At 42.3% G+C, this 22,111-nt stretch overlaps 3 protein-coding genes across 12 annotated transcripts in view; all 3 read left to right on the forward strand.

Annotated features, from left to right (window-relative positions):
* ubr4 (ubiquitin protein ligase E3 component n-recognin 4) overlaps positions 1-7,470 on the forward strand; it is a 48,136-nt gene extending 40,666 nt beyond the window's left edge. For all 10 annotated transcript variants that reach the window (XM_008413476.2, XM_017305794.1, XM_017305792.1 and 7 more), the window contains 17 exons: positions 44-124; positions 251-338; positions 629-756; positions 952-1,059; positions 1,175-1,291; positions 1,704-1,894; positions 2,014-2,187; positions 2,300-2,399; positions 2,501-2,719; positions 2,797-2,910; positions 3,647-3,789; positions 3,870-3,995; positions 4,090-4,284; positions 4,384-4,608; positions 5,437-5,527; positions 5,822-5,984; positions 6,095-7,470. In XM_008413476.2, coding sequence (XP_008411698.1) covers positions 44-124; positions 251-338; positions 629-756; positions 952-1,059; positions 1,175-1,291; positions 1,704-1,894; positions 2,014-2,187; positions 2,300-2,399; positions 2,501-2,719; positions 2,797-2,910; positions 3,647-3,789; positions 3,870-3,995; positions 4,090-4,284; positions 4,384-4,608; positions 5,437-5,527; positions 5,822-5,984; positions 6,095-6,159 — 2,328 coding nt within the window. In that variant the 3' untranslated portion in view covers positions 6,160-7,470. The remainder of the gene's footprint in view (positions 1-43; positions 125-250; positions 339-628; positions 757-951; positions 1,060-1,174; positions 1,292-1,703; positions 1,895-2,013; positions 2,188-2,299; positions 2,400-2,500; positions 2,720-2,796; positions 2,911-3,646; positions 3,790-3,869; positions 3,996-4,089; positions 4,285-4,383; positions 4,609-5,436; positions 5,528-5,821; positions 5,985-6,094) is intronic.
* A 5,042-nt stretch (positions 7,471-12,512) lies between these two features.
* On the forward strand, positions 12,513-14,261 carry LOC103467259 (transcription factor HES-5-like). Its single transcript, XM_008413475.2, is given in 3 exon segments — positions 12,513-13,207; positions 13,209-13,286; positions 13,811-14,261. Coding segments are annotated over 3 exon segments (588 nt in total). The 5' UTR covers positions 12,513-13,120; the 3' UTR covers positions 14,234-14,261.
* A 4,341-nt stretch (positions 14,262-18,602) lies between these two features.
* Positions 18,603-19,774, forward strand: her12 (hairy-related 12). The gene is made up of 2 exons (XM_008413474.2): positions 18,603-18,825; positions 18,917-19,774. The coding sequence occupies exons 1-2, from the start codon at positions 18,658-18,660 to the stop codon at positions 19,292-19,294; spliced, it is 546 nt and encodes a 181-aa protein (XP_008411696.1). The 5' UTR covers positions 18,603-18,657; the 3' UTR covers positions 19,295-19,774.
* Positions 19,775-22,111: the final 2,337 nt, after the last annotated feature.

The raw sequence follows: 22,111 nt of genomic DNA on the forward strand, positions 1-22,111 counted from the left end.
GATTTAAAGTAAATTTATTTTGGCACCTCTCTGGTTTTCACAGCTTCTGGTCAACAACAAAATTATCAGCTTAGATCTTCCAGTGGCAGAAGTCTACAAGAAGGTGTGGTGCCCGACCAATGAGGTGAGACAATCTCCATTTGTCTCAGTTAATTACCAGTATACATATTACATATGTGAAGTTCGTGGTCTGAAATATTCCAGTAATATTATTTAATACCTTGACCCTGGTGGGTTTTTTCCCCCGAAGGGTGAGCCAATGAGGATCATTTATCGAATGAGAGGTCTGCTGGGAGACGCCACTGAGGAGTTCATAGAGTCTCTGGACTCAACCACTGGTTAGATTTTTATTTATTAACATCTCCTTTTCACAGTATGTTCCCGTGCACTCTTGTTTTATAATTTAATCCTGAATGCTAGGAACATTTATTTATAGCCCTGGTAAAAAAATATATATATATGTAAAAGCCTCTAAAGTTATCCTTTATTCCAGTGATGTAACCTAAAACAGAATAGTTGTTTTTTGTTGTTTTTTTTTTAATCCAACCTTTAATTTGAAAGTGGATCCGTGTGAACAGGTCAAACGTCCACTTTATTGTTCACAAATAAGGGAAACATTTGATTACAGATGAAGAGGAGGACGACGAAGAAGTGTACAAGATGGCAGGAGTCATGGCTCAGTGCGGAGGACTGGAGTGTATGCTCAACCGTCTGTCTGGGATCAAAGACTTTAAACAAGGACGACATCTGCTAACTGTAAGCCAAACTCGTTAGCTTAGCATTTAGCTGAAGCTCTTTAAGGCAGTGATGCATAAGAGTCTGAAAAATGAATAAAACTGATCACAACAGGGACTGTTTCAAATCATTTTTAGTGAAGTTAAACTTGCCAACTCAGTTGTGGTGTTGAATGTTTTAGCAGCTGAGTTGATTGTTGTGTTTTTGTTTCCTCAGGTGTTGCTGAAGTTGTTCAGTTACTGCGTGAAAGTAAAGATCAACCGGCAACAGCTGGTAAGGCCAGAGATGAACACACTCAACGTCATGCTGGGAACTCTAAACCTGGTACGTCTGACAGCAGATCATCTGGAAGCATAATCATTAAATCTAAATAGTTTGGCGTTTTTAAAGGCTGTTTTGTGAATATTTTTGAAACATCATGTTTTAAATGTTTTTGTAGGCGTTGGTAGCAGAACAGGAGAGTAAGGACAGCGGTGGAGCCTCCATAGCCGAACAAGTTCTGAGCATTATGGAGATCATTCTGGATGAAGCCAACGCAGAGATTTCAGAAGACAAGGTGAGATACAAAAGAGTCACCTGCCTCCATTTGCTTAAAAAACATGTTTATGTTCTTTGAATTGGAAATGTATAATCATAAATCCTTTAATATGCAATAAAGTTTGGCTCTAGGTGGTGGATACTGTATCCAGCTATGGGAAAATTTGAAATTCATTATTTACAATGTTAACGACATGATTTGATAGAATTCAAACTAAATTGTAGTTCTCTATGATTTTAGCAGAACATCTTCATTTCCACCTAAAACATTTTCTGCTGCGTTAAACAACAAAAATATTACTGGCACAGAATCTGAACCAACTTGCATAATTAGCTCATATATTTCTCTTCAACTTTAACATTGCATGAAGAAAAATTATAATTATAATAAATTAATTCTATGATTTAAAAACTGTCGTTTCCTTTTCCAGGGTAACCTTCTGCTCACAGGTGACAAAGACCAGCTTGTCATGCTGCTGGACCAGATCAACACTCCCTTTGTTCGCTCGAACCCCAGCGTGCTGCAGGGTCTGCTGCGCATCATCCCATTCCTCTCCTTTGGTGAACTAGAGAAGATGAAGATTTTGGTGGAACGCTTCAAACCGTGCTGCAGCTTCGACAAGTGAGCAATGTGCCACTTTCACTGGGAGAAATACAAAAATTAAAAAGAAAACCATAAACTTGAACCACACTTGTTTAGGTGACTTTTTGTAAACGTGACTTCTGTAATATTTCTCTAAGGTATGATGAGGAGCACAGTGCAGAAGACAAAGTGTTTTTGGATTGCTTCTGCAAAATTGCAGCTGGAATCAAAAACAACAGCAACGGCCACCAGCTGAAAGACCTCATTCTCCAGAAAGGAATCACTCAGAGTGCACTGGACTACATGAAGAAACATATCCCAAATGCCAAAAAGTAGGTCGTCTTCTACTGCAAATATCTGGAGATGGTCTTTTTTTTTTTTTATTCAGGTTTCATTTAGTATCATCCTAAATCTTCAAAACAAAATTTTTGTTGCTTTCATCAGTCTGGACGCAGATGTCTGGAAGAAGTTCCTCTCTAGACCGGCGCTACCCTTCATCCTCCGACTGCTTCGTGGTCTGGCTGTGCAGCATCCGCCCACACAGGTACACAAGACCAAATAAACCTCCAGTAACTCACTGACAAATAATACTTTTCCTTCCAATTTAACTGAATGTCTTTGTTTTGTTTTTTTTTTTACGTCCAGGTGTTGATAGGAACAGATTCAATAACCAACTTGCACAAGCTGGAGCAGGTATCCAGTGACGAAGGCATTGGGACCCTGGCGGAGAACCTTCTGGAGGCTCTGCGGGAACACCGCGACGTCAACCTGAAGATTGAAGCGGCCCGCAGGGAAACCCGAGCCGAGAAGAAGCGCATGGCCATGGCCATGAGGCAGAAGGCTCTGGGAACGCTGGGCATGACGGTAGGCTCGGATATTAGTCCTGTTTAGGTTGTGTGGATCGTGTAGTTATGTTAAATCTCACCATGTTTGCCGTTCAGACCAACGAGAAGGGGCAGGTTGTCACAAAGACTTCACTTCTGAAGCAAATGGAGGAGCTGATTGAGGAGCCAGGTTTGACCTGCTGTATCTGCAGAGAGGGCTACAAGTTCCAGGTAACGAACACATCCAGCAGGTCGTCAACGCAACACAGTGAAATATGTAATGATGTGAGCAAACAAAACATTCACATACTAGTTGCTCTGCTAAGAACTATACATTGGGTTTAAAAAGATTTCTGTTGAGTCCTGCATCTTAATAGGTGGGATCCTGGAAGGTTACAAGACTTAAAGCTTTGGGAAAAGTTCACTGGGTCTGTTGGTGTGCAGGCTGGATAAAGACCTGAAATAATCCTCTTGGTTTATTAAAACCAAGCAGGTTTTTCCTCTGAGGCTGGATGCTTCATCAGCGTTTTTATGACTGACGAGCATGTTACATTGTGTCATTATTGCGATATTATGTGCACTGCCTTACAAAAGTATTTAGACCTGCTGAACCTTGTCGCATTTTATCACATTACACACCTAAATGTATTTTATTGGAGCTTTATGAGATGGACAAACACCAAGTAAAGCAAAGTGAAACATGAATGTTAAGCTATGAGAATATTTTACTCACAGAGCAACTTAGTTTGGCGTTGGAATGGGCCATATTTTCACTCTCTAGATGTCGGAAAATTAGTAACGACATACAAATGATGACTCTACAAAGCAGAAAAAGTTAATTGGTTGTAAACACTATGCAAAGCACAATCTGACATCTTTCTGCTCTTGGCTAAATGATCTGCTTGGCTCCTCTGAGCAGACAGCATAACAGCTTTCACTAAAATTTTCGCTTTTTCTTTCTCACTAGCCAACCAAAGTTTTGGGTATTTACACTTTCACAAAGCGTGTGGCCTTGGAGGAATTTGAAAACAAGCCTCGCAAGCAGCAGGGCTACAGCACCGTGTCCCACTTTAACATAGTCCACTACGACTGCCACCTGGCCGCCGTCAGGTAACCGCCTCCTCCGCTCTCACGCCTCGTCCGTTCTGATTTACTCCAACGCAAACGCCTAACGCCGTTCCTCCAATCAGGCTGGCTCGTGGGAGAGAAGAGTGGGACAGCGCTGCTCTCCAGAATGCCAACACCAAGTGCAACGGACTGCTGCCTGTCTGGGGGCCTCATGTGCCAGAATCAGCCTTTGCCACATGCTTAGCAAGGTGATACCCGACTCCATCTCACACTGAGGGATTAGATGTTTTTCTCCTTGAATCACAGCTTGATTGTTCTGGACTGACCGTGTTTACCACGCAGGCACAACACATATCTTCAGGAGTGCACGGGTCAGCGGGAGCCAACGTACCAACTCAACATCCACGACACCAAACTGCTGTTTCTGCGCTTCGCCACTGAGCAGTCGTTCAGCGTGGACACAGGAGGCGGGGGCCGCGAGAGCAACATCCACCTCATCCCTTACATCATCCACACAGTGCTCTACGTTCTCAACACGTACGTTTTACACCTCACAGCCAGACATCGCCTCGGTGTTTCTGCTGCCAGCTTCATGCCGGAAACAGCGAGTCTCATTTTACGCGTCTGTCTGTTCAGTACAAGGGCTACGTCCCGAGAAGAGAAGAATCTGCAGAGTTTCCAGGAGCAGCCAAGCGACAAATGGGTGGAGGGCTCTTATGAGGTCGAAGGACCTCATTATTTCACCATCCTGGCCATGCACATATTGCCCCCTGAACAGTGGAGGAGCTCACGGGTTTATTTCCTTCGAAGACTACTGGTCGCCGCACACGCACGCAAAGTTTCTGCTGTCTCCACAAACAAGTACGACACTCTCCCCTGTATCGGTCCAGTTTTTTTTTGTTTGTTTTTTGATGATGTGGTCTTGCATACTTGAGTCTGTCTTGTGTTTTGTTTCACTTCACAACGTGCACACAGGCTTAAAAACTCTTAAGTTCATGTATCTAAAATGAAGGCCTTGGAATGTCTTCAATTCATTTAAACAAAAACTAACTTGGCCTTAAACTTTTGTATTGACAGGACTACCTAATCATATATTCTATGTATACTTTTCTCTCATGAGATTTTTGGTTGAGACTACCGGTAACTCATTACTAACATACATTGACAAATATTAAGTAAAATATATTAAGTAAAATATATTAAACATACCCTTGTTATCTACCTAGCTAACTAGTTTGCTTTTTGGCGTCTATCATGGTTAAGTGCAAATTCATTGCCAGTGTTGATACGGGTCTTAAAATCCACTCATAATGGTCTTTAAGTAGCAACCTGCGCATGTGTTGGATGTGAGGTAATGGGAGGCGGGGCGAGACCTGTAGTTTTCCATTCTGTTGTGAGAGTAGCGCTTTAGCGCATGTTGTTCGTTATGGAGACCATTAAAGTGTGGATGCTAACATCAGTAGTGTAATTTTTGAGTCAACATTAAAAAGGTTTAGATTTGAGTTGGTGATAACTGCAGAAACTGCATTTGCTTATGTTACAGCCTTACTTCTAACATTGATTCACTATCTTGAAGACAAAGAACATTTATATGTCATACAGTTTTTCACACTTGTCTTAATCCTCTTCTTTATTTATTTATTTATTTATTTATTTATTTATTTATTTATTTTGTTGTTTAATTTCCAGACTCTCAGATAAAACACCAAAGGAATATGCAGTGTACCGCTCTCCTCTTCTCTTCTGGGGCTTGGTGGATCTCGTCTACGACATGTTTAGGGTAAATGTCCACTAATGTTTTAAAATCTGCTGAAAACAGCCATCTGCTGAAGTGTTGTTCTCTTCAGTTTGTCTTATTTCTTGCAGTAAAAGCTGTTAAAACATCAATGGAATGGCATTAAGATCAGCTTTGTTGTATTTTGATTTGTTTATCATACACTGATGTTTCACCCAAAATAAAAAAGGAGCATAAAGCATGAAAGAAAAACCTCATTCCTATATGAGCCAGTGTCCATCTATGATATGCTTCCTCATAACATGATCACAAATATTTTCTGTGCTCTTATGTTAACAGAAAGTACCTACCAGCAACACAGAGGGGGGCTGGTCCTTCTCGCTGGCAGAATATGTCCGCCACAACGACATGCCCATCTACGAGGCCTCTGAGCGGGTGCTTAGGGCCTTCCAGGATGAGCTCATGCCCGCCGAGTCCGTGTCTGAGTTTTTCGATGTTGTAGGTCAGTGGAAACGCATCCTGATTGATTTTAGAACTACAAAATTATTTGGACCAAGTAGGTCCCCCCCCCCCCAAGTGTTTCAAATTTGCAAACGTCTGTCTCTTTTCCAGGTCTCCTCTCTGAAATCCCAGAGCCAGACCTCTTCCTGCAGGAAGTGTTGAACTCATTGCCCTGAACCAACCACGAGTCACACCCCTCCAACGCCCGACAAAAATCCCGACAAATATAATCGATACAGCTACCAACTTGAAGAAAAGAAAAAAAAGAAGAAAAAACTGAGGTTTACACCCTGAGACACAAAGAATACATGCAGTTGGTCGACGCCATGCTTCCTACTTAACTCCCACACCCATATGACATCTCAGAATAAAATAAGCAAAACCTGTATGTAGTCTACAAAAACAAATTAAACACCTCTAACACCAAGACGCCGCTGTTTAAAGGGGAACGACACGCTAAAACAGAATTTACTCTGCCGAACTGAAACTGCTGAAGTCTTCATTTAAAGTCATGATCCTGTTTTTTTTTTTTTAGCAAGCTCGAGTAAAAATGACCTTTTTAGAAATTTTGTGAATTTTCTGGTGTGCTCTCCTTGTCAGAAAGCTGAAAGTTTTCCTGTCTTTTTTTTTTTCTGAGCAGGTTGGCAGCATTTTCACATTCAGACGTTGATCTTTTTGGTTGACAGTAAGAATTTGTGAATTCTGTTTTGGGGTGATTCGGCTTTTATTACCCCAACCTTGCGGTGCGATGTTAGAAGAACCGAAATACTTTTGGGATTTGACCCAGCTCATATTACGAGTGGCATTTGATTTTATCTTTTCCTTTTTTTGTTTTTGTTTGTTTTTTTGCTTTGAGTTGGTTTGTGGTCGGGGTTTTTTAAATCGACAGAGTGCTATAGTCTAACGGTTGCAGTGCCTGTCATTTTCCCTCTGCTGTTAAGTCTACATGTGGATTCTAACTGGAAATTTGAGTGATGGTCGGGAGAATAAAATTGTCTTAGGTTTGTTTTATCAACATCAGAAGCGAAACAGGATTTAAAAAAAAAAAAGTTTTGATTTAATTTCTTCCATATAATTTCTGCCTTTTGAAGCAAGTCCATGAAAGATTCTACCTGCTGCAATGAGATGCCAGAAATGTCTAAAATGACAATAAAACATACTTGCATTACATGCTTAAACACTTTCCTCTTATGATTTTGTTTGGTTTTGCTTCCTTCATTTCTAAGGCCACGCTCCACTCTCGAATTTAGACTTTCAAACTCTCGGCGGTAACCGAAATTTACGCAAAGTAAATCTCAGCATCTCGTTCACTTTCAGAAGACAGAAAACTCTGTCGCCGTTCTTCAGATCTAAATGCATGGTGTACACTTTCCCCAGTTCATCATTGATTTGCTTTTCCCAATGCTACAATGTTTAAACCATTGCTGAATGTCTGCTTTTTTTGAATTTAGCATATAATTAATAAAGCTGTAATACTTTCAGTCTGATTCAAGGGTAACCTCTTCTGTCTTGGCTGCTGTTTGCACATTTGGAAAGAAATCCTTTCATACTGGAGCTATGACATATAATGCACTGCACAAATATTTACACTCAAACATTTTCAATTTTTGTCAGATGATGAGGAATTGTGACGCGGAACAGACTTTTTTTTTTCTTTCTCAAAATTGCAAATAAAACACTAAAGTTTGCAGTTGTGACAAAATGTAGAAACATTCCAGGGGTAATGAATATTTATTTAGGCTCTGGGTGTTTTATTCTCTGCTTCTGGTGGCTTATTGCTGTGGAAAGATAATTTGAAGTTCTTCATGATTTTTTCTCAGTATTCTACATTTACTTATACTTACCTAAACATAATCTGAAATAATTTACGGATGTGGACAAACCATCATTACATTCAGCAACGTTTATGGGATCACATTTATTTAAATTAATACTTCTTGCGTATTTACTCCTATTTGTGCCCCCACAATAAAAGTCCAGTTAGTGAAAAGCTTTTTCAAACATCTGACAATCATACTGTTGCAAATAATCACAACTGAGAAGAATTTTTCTCTCTAGGTAGCCAACAACTGGGAAAATCACTCTTAGGCGTTTCCATTCATTTTAATTCAGTTTAATGTCTTGATATTGCGCCATTTCAAAGCTAATGTTTCCTCAGGACACTTTGCAAATGATGATCCCAACGTTGCATCTCTGGCGTGGTCTATTTCTACCTCTAGAGGGCGACACACCCCAACATGTATGATGAAGTTAAATATGACATTTGAAACTCAGATAAAATAAAAATGTAAACCTTTATCAGAATTAACTTTTCAAGATAATCTTAAACAGATTAAAGCTAACGCTCCCTAATGAGTACAAAAGACAGAATTGCACATGAGCTCATTTTGCACATTTTTTGGGGTTTTGGCAAAAATGTGTCCCATGCACAAAGACAACGTCTTGAAACATTCTGTAAAATAAAAATGACCCTTTTAATCAAAGGAATATGACTGTCAGTTTAAATCAAACAATCTTAATGACGCGGTCCACATTAAAGGACGCTTAAGGCAAAGAATGCACATTTGTGAACTACTAGTCACAGAGTTTTTTTTTTTTTTTTTTTTTACAATTTACACCTAATAAGGTGAATAAACCTAAATGAAAAGAATATATTTTTAAAAAACACAGTTTTTCTCCCTGAGTGAAACATCTTCAAGACACTCCAAACAAAATCACCATTTAAAAAAAATATATGATCCATCATTTTGTCCATTCATGACTGGCAGCACAGCGGCATCACGTCCTGAGCGGGGGAAGCAGGGAGCAGCCTCATGACGTCCCTGGAGGCTGCGGTGAAGCCGTTCCGGAAAATGAAGAGTGTTTTAGTGGAGCAGAAGGAGACGGTCCTATCCCAGGCGTCCCGACTGCTCAGCTGGCTCTCCAGAGCATAGCAGAGCTGAGCTGCTTTGTTTGTGCACTTCCTTTCCAAAATGCTCATCTTACACAAGCTGAAAAGAAACAGCACTACGTTTTAGACATTTGGGTTTTATTTTTAAAACTCATCACAGGAATGGGTTGGAGTATTGAAAGCAGACTTCCAAAGGATGCTACTGCTTTGAGATTCTTATGGATTCCTCCCCATTTAAAAAAAATCAAATCTCCACCTTAATAAAATCTAAAATACGTTCTAGTTCTAGATCAATATCAAATCAAGCTGAACGTCCAGGAAATGAACTTACACCGTGCGCTGATCCCTCATGGCGGTGGCTCAGTCAGACGTTGGCTCAGGGCCTTCAAGGGGTTTTCAAGCTTATGATTTTGACCACCAAGGTTTTCCTCCTTTAAATACTTCTTCACGCCAACTTTTCCACTGATTTAATGTCATGCTGGTTCTCACCACATTTGTCCAATCACAACGCAACGCACTGACAATAGAAAGTGAATAAATTGGTCGGAACGATGATAAACAAAGGCCCCAATCTGGGAGGGGCCCTAAGGAACCTCTTGTGGCTCCAATGACGCCTTATTATAGGAAGGATGTTTGATGGGAATATGGAGGACAAACTTTTTCTTCATGTATTTTGTTTTACAAGTGTCTCTATTTACTAAAGTCTGACATGCAAGTTTTTAAAAGAGTATCTTTTTGGTGTTTAACTATCACATTACATGTATGTGTTTAAAGAAATACGGCCAGTAAATCTACACTATTCCCTTTAGTTGATTAATTGACCTCTAGCAAAGCAATTACTTACAAATCAGAAAAAACACCCAATTTTTCCTTTATTTATTTCTAAAAACCATCTTGATGAAGCACACTAGAAGACTTCTCAGCTCTCACACACACACACGCACACACACACTTGATCTTCTCATTTAACTTCTCGTCTCTATTTCATCCTCTCCAGTTCTCACGGTGGGCGCCTCTCATGCTTGATTGACCGACAAAAGCACTCGATCCATCCAGATGGTGTGCCTGGAAGCCCTGTTGACAGCCTTGCCTTCCTTGGTGTGTGTGTGTGTGTGTGTGTGGTTTAAAGGGTGGGTTGGTCACTCGGTCTTTGTTCCACGGGGCACACTTCCTTTGTGCAGCCTGCCTTGGAGTCATTAACACTGAAGTGTGGGAAGCCTGGGACCACAGCAGCTCCCACGTTCCACACAGGCAGGAAGGGAGCGTGTGACCGAGACGTGGCCAGCGGCAGGCTGATCAACCTGTGTGTGTGTGCGTGTGTGTGTGTGCCTGGCGTGTTGACGTGTGCTGAGAGCGGGAAAGCTAACATCTGGGGCATGCTTCTGACACTTCACTCTCTTCATATAGTCTGAAATACTGCTCATGTGAAAAACTTTATGCTCAAAATGAGTTTTTGATGCAAATGTTTAACTTGCTCCCCTTTTTTCAAAGTAACATGAAAAGTAAAGGACTGAAGAGAAATGGCACTAACAGAAGAGTAAACTCTGGTAAGTGAAGGAGAAGAGCTGAAAGTGTTAGCTGAGTGTGACCTGTAAACGTCACAGTATATCGAAGTCTGATTCCAACATCAGTTTCTAAAAAAACAAAACTTGAAGATGCTTAACTGGAGACACAGTCGGATCACTGTCAGCAAAGACTTTTTACTATTTTGACAATGTCGTTGTGAAATTGTTTCTGTTTGTATTTTTTTTTTAAATCCCACCTTGCTGCAAGGAAAATGTCCCTAAAGGGACAATAATAACATATGTGCAGCTACATAACAAATAGGTCCTTTAGTTTTAATGGATTTACCACCAATATATAGGTCCTTCTTAAAAAATTTGCATATTGTGATAAAGTTCATTATTTTCCATAATGTAATGATAAAAATTAAACTGTCATATATTTTAGATTCATTGCACACCAACTGAAATATTTCAGGTCTTTTATTGTTTTAATAATGATKATTTTGGCATACAGMTCATGAAAACCCAAAATCCCTGTCTGAAAAAATTAGCATATTTCATCCAACCAATTAAAGAAATGTGTTTTAATACCAAAAAAGTCAACCTTCAAATAATTTCTTCAGTTATGCATTCAATACTTGGTCGGGAATCGTTCTGCAGAAATGACTGCTGCAATGTGGCGTGGCATGGAGGCAATCAACCTGTGGTTCTGCTGAGGTGTTATGGAGGCCCAGGATGCTTTGATAGCCTTAAGCTCATACAGAGTTTTGGGTCTTGCGTCTCAACTTTCTCTTCACAATATCTCACAGATTCTCTATGGGGCTCAGGTCAGGAGAGTTGGCAGGCCAACAGTAATACCATGGTCAGTGGTTTTGACACTGAGCAGATGTCAGGTCGTGCTGAAAAATGAAATCTTTTGGAGCATGAAGTGCTCCAAAACCTCCTGATAGCTGCTGCATTGACCCTGCCCTTGATAAAACACAGTGGACCAACACCAGCAGCTGACATGGCTCCCCAGACCATCATTGACTGTGGCTACTTGACACTGGACTTCTGGCCTTCTGGCATTTCCTTCTCCCCAGTCTTCCTCCAGATTCTGGCACCTTGATTTCTAAATGACATGCAAAATTTGCTTTCATCCGAAAAAAGTACTTTGGACCACTGAGCAACAGTCCAGTGCTGCTTMTCTGTAGCCCAGGTCAGACGCTTCTGCCGCTGTTTCTGGTTCAAAAGTGGCTTGACCTTTGACCTGGGGAACGCAGCACCTGTAGCCCATTTCCTGCACATGCCTGTGCACAGTGGCTCTGGATGTTTCTACTCCAGACTCCAGACACTGCTTCCCCCAAGGTCTGGAATCGGCCCTTCTCCACAATCTTCTTCAGGGTCCGGTCACCTCTTCTGGTTGTGCAGCGTTTTCTGCCACACTTTTTCCTTCCCACTGAGGTGCCTTGATATAGCACTCTGGGAACAGCCTATTCTTTCAGAAATTTCTTTCTGTGTCTTACCCTCTTGCTTGAGGGCGTCAAWGATGGCCTTCTGGACAGCAGTCAGGTCAGCAGTCTTACCCATGRTTGCGGTTTTGAGTAATGAACCAGGCTGGGAGTTTTTAAAAAACTTAGGAATCTTTTGCAGGTGTTTAGAGTTACTTTATTGATTCAGATTATGAGGTTAATTACTCGTTCAGAGAACCTTTTCATGATATGCTAATTTTTTCAGACAGGGATTTGGGGTTTTCATGAGCTGTATGCCAAAATAATCATTATTAAAACAATAAAATACCTGAAATATTTCAGTTGGTGTGCAATGAATCTAAAATATATGACAGTTTAATTTTTATCATTACATTATGGAAAATGAACTTTACAATATGCAAATTTTTTGAGAAGGACCTGTATTTGTCTGATGGTGTAATTTTCTTTGTTCTGAAAGGCTTTATCAGATGCGTTCAGTATTTAATTTCCAATCTTGTGCTGATTGTATCATGACTTTAACTGAGGCGACTTTATTATTTGGATTATGTTATGTGGGTCTGATACATGAAATCCGCATAAAATACGTGAAAGTTTAGACTTCTAATGTGAAAACGTGGAATAAAAGTTCAAAGGATGTGAATATTGTGAAAAATACATGAAACCATAGAATTAACATTTGTAGATGTCCATTTCTCCTATATTGAAACTTCCTTTATTGTGACCTTAGTTATGAAAATACACCAATAATGGTTGAACCAGTCGTTTAAAAATGCTTATTTTTACTCAGCCTCCCAGAAAAGCCCCTCCCTGTTTTTCCTTTTGGCATTTCTGCGTCGTCCCAACTGTTGCGCGGCAGCACCGGGGAGGTTTGCTGCCTCCAACTGGTGGAAGTGGCCGCATGTTGGGTCTTTTCAAAGCGGCTGCCCCCTCTGTAACACCCACGTGTGCCTGGTGGCGGAGGCACTTTGTCTGCAATTACGGTGGCAGTGGAGACGACATGAGACAGCGGCATGCTTCCCTCTGGGGTCACCACTTTCCCATATCAACACAACCGCCGGGTCACTCTCCCAGCTCCTCCCCCCACCCGGGGGCTCTTTCTCTCGCGGTCCATTTCTCCACCTGCTCCCCGGAGGCACACTCATTGTCCCCACGGCTATAAACACTTCATTGAGCATGTGGCAGCCCTGCGCTCCCTCAAGCCCTTCCCAGCGCTCCTATTGGCTCCGGGGACTGTGAGAAACTCCGACAGGACTCAGACTCACACATTCATATGGAGATGTGTGTGTATAAATACTGGACAGGAGCGGCGGAGACGGGGCAGCACAGACTCGACCCGGCTCTTCACGCTGAGCTGAAAGCGCTCCTCTTACTCTGCAGCCATGGCGCCTACTGCTTACGGCCAAGCCAGCAAGGAGCACCTGACTCCCGCTCACAAGGTAAACCTCTCCTCCGACAGCTTAGACCTGGGGAGTCCAAAATGGCCATTTTTGTGACCCTTGTGCATTCTAGAAGGATGGGGCTCTATGCAGATGGAGACTTGTAATCAGGATAAACATTTCTTTCAGTGTAAATTATTAAGTACAACTCAAAGGTTTCTTTATAACCGAGGTAGAATCATGACTTTTACTGATCAGCCGGCTTTTCTGCACCAAAATCAGGTTTATTTTAGTTATGTAACTTGTTAGTTTAATTGAGGCTTAATGGGTGTGAAGTTTATTTTAATACAGCAAAACTTTTAACATTTTGGGTCTATAATGAATAAGAACTTTCTTAAAAATGGACTCCCTCATTTGCTTGATTTATTTATTTTATTTATTTATTTTTTTTTACTTTTGACTCAACAATTTTGGTCCGTGTGGGTCTAAATTGGACACCCCGGGTTTTAGACGCTTACCTTGAAAAGTGACAATGGAAAGTGATTCGAACTTACTGAACCGTCTTCTCTGTCTCTGTCCTTCAGCTGAGAAAGCCGATTGTGGAGAAATTACGCAGAGACCGCATCAACACCAGCATCGAACAGCTGAAATCCCTGCTGGGTCCCGAGTTTCTCCGGCAGCAGCCAGACTCGAAGCAGGAGAAGGCCGACATCTTGGAGATGGCCGTGTCGTACCTGAGGAGCTGGCAGCAGCACATGACCTCCGGCCCCATGACGGCCAGGGACGGCTACTCCCGCTGCGTCCAGGAGGCCGTCGGCTTCCTGTCCCGCTGCGAGGTCCAGACTCAGGCCCACCGGCTGCTCCTCGGCCACTTCCAGGGCCTGCAGGCGTCCGGCAGGAACGGCCTCGGCCCCGGCAGCCCCTCTCCGCCTGGCTCTCCCCTCCATCGGGTCAGCTCCAGTAAGGGCCTGGGCCCGACCGGCGGCTCTCTGTGGAGACCCTGGTGAAACCTCCCAACAGAGAGAGAGAGAGAGAAAGAAAGATCTCTACGTCTGTGAACGTCATGGACAGAAAAGTAAAAGACTCCCCTGGAGTCTAACCTCCATCCACCTTTGGCACAAGTTTAACTCTGTGTAGTGAAACTGTGCTGGTGGAAGGACCGAAAACAGTCGGGTTGTACTGAATATCCACACCATGTGTGTTCATCCCTTCAAAAGACTTGTGATTGGTCGTTTCTCTGTTCCCGAGTGGAACGTTGACGGAAAGCCACCGCTGTGCCGTTTGAACCATGTTGGTTTTATTTTCTTTAAGTGTCTCAGACATTTGTCGGAACAATCTGTGTATTGATACCGAGTACCAGCGATTTCATCATTTTGCAGTTGATGAAGTTTTATCGAGCTGTAAAATGATCCAGTGGATCCATGTTTACTGTAATCCTGTTGGGATTCTAACATGTTTATTTGTAACCAATGTTTGGTTTTTATTTGAATGAAGTTCTGTTTCCTGTCTGTTTATGACGCCCATAATGGATGTTTCACATCTTCTACTTAGTGCCTTTTATAAAGGTATTTTATGCTCGCTTCAGGCTTTACTGAAACAATCTCTCGTGTTGCTTCTGTGAGAAGTTTGCATTTGAAAATGTGAAATAAATCAACTTCTGATGAAGTTTTAAACACAGAAACCATCGGTGTTTGTCTTAATTTTAATCGTTATTTTACGAAGCGTGTTTCAACTTATTCCAGGTATCAAATCCCCTTAGGCTGTCTTGACTTGGATCTGTTTCATCTCTCAAACTTTCACCTGAAAGACAATCAGCAGGTCGAATTGCAGTCGATAACAGAACAGAGGGTTTTAAAAGGAGCGCCCTGCAATTTGAGATTTAAATCAAATGGTTATTAACTTATGAGATACTTCAATAGAAGACGTAATGAGAACAGTCTGATGGTCAGATTTGTTCTTCCTCTGTGTCAGCTCTTTGCTTTTATTTTCTTTCAGTACGTTGAAGGTCTTTAAGTGCCACAATTCAAAAGAAGACGGTATATATATAAAAAAAACAATTCAAATGTCAGATATTATTTGTCAATTAAAAAAAGATTAACAAGGAATACTAGAGTTTTTTTTGCTGCCTCACGACAATTAACCTAAGGTACATGTTGTTAGCATGTTTGGGATCAACAATGCTACCGGAGCCGTCCACCATGCAGATCCTCACGGTGCCTCTGGCTTGGTGGGGTTGAAGTTTCGCTCTCCAACATGTCATTCATGTTGCCAGCTTCAAAAGTGTCTCTTCTTACTTTGTGTTCTGGTCAAGGATGTGTGGAAACAATTCAGGGATGCTTTTGTTTCCCCACAAAACCTCTAAAAATTCTCAAAAAGTCCCTAAACCTCAAAGAAGGCACTTTTAAAAAATCTATTTTAACAAGTTGGAAATGATCATTGTAATAACTGTCAGGCATCGGAAGTCAGATCAGTCAAGGAAATCAGTCAAATATGTGACGTTTAAAAGTGGAAAAACCACCATTACGAATAATTAAAGCTGCAGCTTAACTCTTAAAGTAGACAAACTGTTTGGCCTTTTCAGCTGGAAAATAGGAGGCTGAGAGAAACCGTAGCTAGAATGCTGCAATGTCTGTGAATCAAGAAGAAAATATGACCTTATTATTTATTTACTTTGGCGCATCTGGCACTCAGTTTTGCTCATCTACTGACTGTAAATTTAAGCCTGGCTCACACTTCCTCCTCTAAGCTACATCCTTTATCTGGACAGAAATAAACAACCAAAGACTTTTGATCTAAATGACTTTAAAACACCCACACACCCATAAGTCGAGAAAAAAAAACATCCCAGCACTGCATTTCTGTATTGTCCCATCTATAGTATTTCTCACAGGGATTGCTAACACCCTGTTTAGTCCGTCCTTGTTTTCCAACAGGTGTTTTTAGAAATGGGCCTGGGACGCCCCTGCGGGTCACACGCTCCACTTTCCTCTGTTCCTCCGGTCGCGGTGTGACGCCCGAAGCTTGAATTATGTCTCAAGTGCTCCTAAAGTCTTTCACAACTTTTTCCCCCCTTTTTTCTCAGTGTGCAGAAGTTGTGGAGAGTGTGGCATGCCTGCCTGAGACTTTCTCAGGGTCTAGTATGCCAGGCCAGATGGCCTGGCTGAAGCCAACCCCCCCGCCCTCCCCTTCTTCCCCTTCAACAGGAGATCAAACACCGTAGCTAATGTGATGTGTAACAAGACACACTTCTATTGTCCCCCGTCTCAGGGCCAGTGAATAGGCACAGAGTGTGGGAAACGGGAGATACCACACTCACAGAGAGATGGCTGATGGGTAGCAGCCCCGCGCCGCCGCAGGTCTCGGTGATGGACGGGATTTTATGGCAGGAATTCGGAGTTCTCGGGCCGCCGGTGGGAGGGGAGCCCATCTTCCCACACACTTGCAGACAAAGAGCTCCAGCGACACTGAACCTTTTGGGGGAAGGTCTGCTTTTGCGCAGACACGTCAGGTGTGACGGGAACAGACAGTAGCCTCGTTTTTTTATGTGATGAATATAAAGCAAACGTGAAGGGAGGAGAAATGGTAGCTTGGGAGTTTCATGCTGGTGCTTTCATTGAAGTTTTAAGCACCAACAATTCTTCACATCACTAAATCTTGATGAGATTTTCAAACTAATCTGGAGCACTTTAGATTCAGACTCCATGTGTGAATCACTTAAACTCAGTTTAACTACGGCGAACATCCCACACAGATCACAGCTCAAGGAAACGGTTGTAAAGAAGTTTAAAGCAGCGTTATAAAACAATAACCCGACGTTTGAAGGCCTGACCTCGCTGTTCAGTCCGTCACCTGAAAAAGGAAGGAGCACTGAAAAACTGAAAACATGGCGGCCCATTAAAACTGATGCACTTTGACTTGTTGCTCCATCATCAGTGGGGGGAAATTAGGATGTACCAGCTGGACGGATGGAAGCGGGCAAATTCACACAAGGTCAAAAAGAAAAAGACACTTATTAAAAATAACCTACTTTGATTCAAAGAAATGCGTGGTTTAGAGACGGCAGAAAAGGCCACGATTACCATGGAGGAATCGCAGAGATCCACAGCTCAGGTGTGGGAGAATCTGTTAGTGATGTCCTCAGTGAGCTGCCTTTTATGGAAGAGTGATGAGATGACGGAGAGCTTTAAGAAATCCTGCTTTCTGTACAGGACACAAAAAAAAAAAAAATGAAGAGAAGCAGTTGCACTGGTGAGATGATACCAAATGTAATTTTCAACAAGAAGAAACACAGAGGAACAAGTGGTGGCAGCAGTATGCTGTGAGGGTGTCTTTCTTTAGCGGGCACAGGGAAACCTGATAGAGGTCGCAAATAATTGACACTGGAGCAAAAAGGTGCAGCTTCCAGCAGGACAACAATAGATCTTAGAATGGCCTAGTCAAAGCAAAGAAGAAAGCACACCTCTTCTCCGCATTATCTTATAATTTGTAAGTGGCTTGAACAACTTTAGAGTTTTACGTGAAAATGACAAAGTTAATTCTACTTTATAGATGTACATAACATGGATCTATCACAGTAGATCCCAATAAAATACATTGAAGTTTCTGATTGTAATGTCATAAAAGTATAAACGGGACATGAATAAGGTACAGTATTTGACTCATACTACACTGGCAGATTATGCCTAATAATGTCATGATTATGGTTCTACTAGTATACCTTTATAAATATTTAAATATGCAATAGCTATAGTTGGTGACTGAAAACACTCTTCACCAGAAGCCAGTGGACTTAATTGTCCCCAGATGGACTCAGACAGAGGGTTCCTGTTTGTCCCACGACGGAGGATCAATTAACATTCCCAGAGGATCCTGGAGGAGCTGCACACATTCACCCTGATGTTGGGAGGACGACTGCTCCACACAAGGCCAGCCACACATCTGGGGCCATTCAGTGATACGGGCCCTCTGGGGGACACGTCTTGCCAACTGAGGACACTATAATTTGACACCGGGTCTGCAGAAGACCCACGGGAAAAACAAGAGGCCTGGCAAACAGCAGATTTCCTCTGTGACCTGCGGCACAACAACTAACTGAAGACTGGAGAGTTTTGGGGTAAAGAGACACACATGATCCACACCCAACAGTTCAGACTCTAAAGGAAATATTCAAAGAATGTGTTGCGATGATGATCTCTTTTAATGCTTTCCAAAAAAAAAAAAAAAAAAATCTCCATCTAACATGATAAATTCTCAGATGACCCCTTGATACACTTTTAATTACCTGTTGCTTATCTTGGGAACCACACCAGGCACAGATATGCTCTCTCTCTCTCTCTCTCTGATTTATTGACGCGTCCTCCATTGTGGCGCTGGGAGTCCCACTGGTCAGAGTGTGGGAACCCCAGCCCGGCCTGAACCGCGCGGCTTTGTTATGCTAATGAGGCAGCATAAAACCGGGAGCAAGCTCCTCCAGAGAAATCAGAGCCAAGCGTGTTGCCCTGCGAGAAGCACCCCCAGCTCACCTGCAGACATGTCCCCCTGCCCCAACAGCTACTCCTCCATCCACCACCTCAGGATGTCCGAGAGAGACAACATAAAAGTAAGTAGAAAACGGTTTGTGTTTGTGATTCTGAAAGCGGAAGCCTCCGCCTTGAAGCAGGCTTCTCACCCGTCTGCCCGTTCCTTCGCAGCTAAGGAAACCCATAGTGGAGAAAATGCGCAGGGACCGCATCAACACCTGCATCGAGCAGCTCAAGGTCATCCTGGAGAAGGAGTTCCACAAGCAGGAGCCCAACTCCAAGCTGGAGAAGGCCGACATCCTGGAGATGACGGTGAGCTTCCTGAGGCAGCAGCTGCAGTCGGGTCTCTGTCAGAGTTACTCCCGCTGCCTGAGGGACTCGGTTCACTTCCTGTCCGTCGGCTCGGCCACGGAGGCCTCGGCCGGACCTCAGCAGGTCCCGCGGCAGCCAGAGCAGACGCTCCGTCAGACACGGAGAGCCAGCAGCTGCTCCCCGCTCAGACCAGACACGCAGCCGGACAGCAGCAGCCCGGTGTGGAGGCCGTGGTAGAGAGACTCTCTTGAGACCTGAGGGGAGCCGTCCGCTCCCTCACTATGTAGGAAATGTATTTCCATCCTGCTCTTTCAGCGTGGGTTCATTTATTGTCTCATCACATTGATGGACAAGTAAACGCAATGTGCTTTCTCTCTTGTTACCTGATTTGTCTTTCTTCGTGTTAAAAACCGAGGATTCATTCTGTTTTTGTTGTGATGTGATTGTTTTTCTTTTTACTCCGGTGGAGTTTATCTTGGGTCTGCTTTATGTAACAGTATATGTGTTTCTGCCTCACTGTGTGTTACTGACAGCCTTTTTTTGAGAATATTTCTCTTCTGTTTTAAACTTTCTATGCCAAATTATTGAGTTATTAGCCCACAAGTGGATGTATGTACTGATATTGTCTGGTTGGATGTTGATGTTAATATTTTCTTTCAAGGTTTTGACCTTTTTGGTGTTTTTTTTATTTCTCAAGCTTGTGTGACAATTAATAAAAAAAAGATGCAATCACTCTTGATGTTGTGATGTTGAAAAATTGATTTTAAGCTTCTATGCTAACTATTTAGCATAGTCGCTTCAAAGGATAAGCTATTTAAAACGACTTCCACCTCAGGTGACTAAATTAGCAACAGGCAGCATTTATACTAAAGTGATGACAATCCAATATAGATTGCATGAGAGGAACCAAATTCTTCTTGAAAACCAGGTTTTGTTCAATTGCACAAACTTTAAATTGTAATTGAGTCAGCTTTTATATTTTGTAGCTCTTATCTTAGAAAGCATGAGTGCAGTTATTATTTGAGGTCTATAAATCTAAACCTCATTGGAGGAAACCAGAAAAACACCCAAAGGAAAATTATAATTTTTTATTTATTTATTTTTTTTACAAATTTCCATTATAATACATTAATGTGTAAAAAATGTCACCATAAAAATATTGTTTTTGTTAACATTTGTTCAGCCAGAAAAAACATCTCTTGGTAAGAAAGAATTGTTCTCAACAAAAACACAGTTTTACAACGATTAAATGAAATTAAACCATCTTTTGTGATTAAGCTGCCACGGAAACCAGACTTACCTTGCAGCTGCACACAGTGAGCATGTTGCTATGGGTGGTAAAGAAAAAAATCTCCAGTGCTTAAGGTTGCAGAGCTGCAACACAATGGTGTCTTTCCCACTGTTAAGCATGATGGAGGACCTGTGATGCTGTGGGCCTATTTCTCCTCCTACTGTCATCTCAATCTTGGTAGCTAGCTAGCATGGCGTTTTTTGACACATAAAGTAATTTAGATAAGAATTTGCTTACCGAAAAAATAACAACAAAGAAAACTGCTTTTATCGCTGAGCCCAATTTAGTTGGGTAATAATTAAAAACACAGGATCAAATCAACACACCTAACCAGACACAAAACCAGTATTCCTTCACTTTCAGTCTGATTTCAACATATACAAGGAGATGTTTTAGAGATTAAAGCATCTGTAATGAGATTGAGACAAATAAAATAACTCTTCTGGTCAAAAACAAACACACATTTGTAGTGTGTAAATCTAAAATCTCTAATACTCTGATGTCGTCTTTATTCTGACATCCCATTGCTGTAGACAGAGGAGTGCAATGACGTTCTCTCTGATGTCTCTGGAAGAGCTGCTTCTTGTTCATAGAGTAATATCAGCACAACAAAGCCACGTGTTGCAGCAACGGCTTTGACTTGAATCGCCAGGACTCCCATCAGTAAAGAGAGGTGAAGCGATCTCAAGGTGACCAGCAGAGATAAAACCGTCCCCATTAAACGAGTCGGCGTTGCACCGATGTGCTGCCTGCCTCTCATCGGGAGCTGCTGCTTATCTCACCCTCAGCAGCCACTCAGGGGAATCCAGGCCGCATCTCCTGATGGGCGTCCAGGGAAAAGCCAAACAGAGCTTGATCTGTCAGTGTCATCCAGTGGGAAGCTGTTAAGGGACAGATTACAATCACTCACTCGTCAATTGTTGCTGTGGAATAATCTGCTGCAGTGTTAGTTAAATGAAATTTGTACCCAAAATGTATTTCATTCATGGTTGCCTGACAGCGCTGGTGCCAAAAGTTGTAGCTGGAAAAGAAAAAACCTCTTTAGAGTCTTTATTTTTTTTTATTACAAATTTCCCTTTTCCATATGTTTATGGGATTTTTTTTTTTTTAGCATTGAACAGCAAAAGTTAAGCAAAAGTTAAAAGAAAAATCATATTGTTCTTTTTTTTTTTTTTTACTTCCTCTGTTTTAAAACCAGAATCAAACGCGAATAAGACTTGTGAACTCCAGAGCGCCTTCAGCTTCGGCCTTTATGCGCTGTGACAATAAAACTCCTGCTTGTTCAGCCGTGGCACACTTCGATTGTTGACGGAGGGTCTTTGGCTGCGAGTGGACAGACAGACTGTGGGAAAGCCGAGCTGGGGCTCTACTCACACATCTACTGGTCAACAGTGCTGACCTCCCTGCTACAAAGGACCCTTTCATCTCTCCCTCCTCGCACACAGCAGCCAACAGTGCACACAGACAACCACACACACACACACACACACACACACACACACACACACACACACACACACACACACAAAGATATGTTAGCCTGAGCAGCGCACAATGCCAAGCTCCCTCTGCGTTGATGTGACTGGAGGGGTGAGCAGACTGGTGCTTCTATCTGTCTTCTGTGTGGCTGACTGCACAGAAGCACACACACAACCACACACACACACACACGCACACACACAAACACACCCACATGCAGACACGCACACTCACCAAATAGAAACGACTCAACCAGAGACACTTGGCTTACCTCCCGGAGATCT

Source organism: Poecilia reticulata, linkage group LG7 (genome assembly GCF_000633615.1).
Source record: "Poecilia reticulata strain Guanapo linkage group LG7, Guppy_female_1.0+MT, whole genome shotgun sequence".
NCBI classification, from domain to species: domain Eukaryota; kingdom Metazoa; phylum Chordata; class Actinopteri; order Cyprinodontiformes; family Poeciliidae; genus Poecilia; species Poecilia reticulata.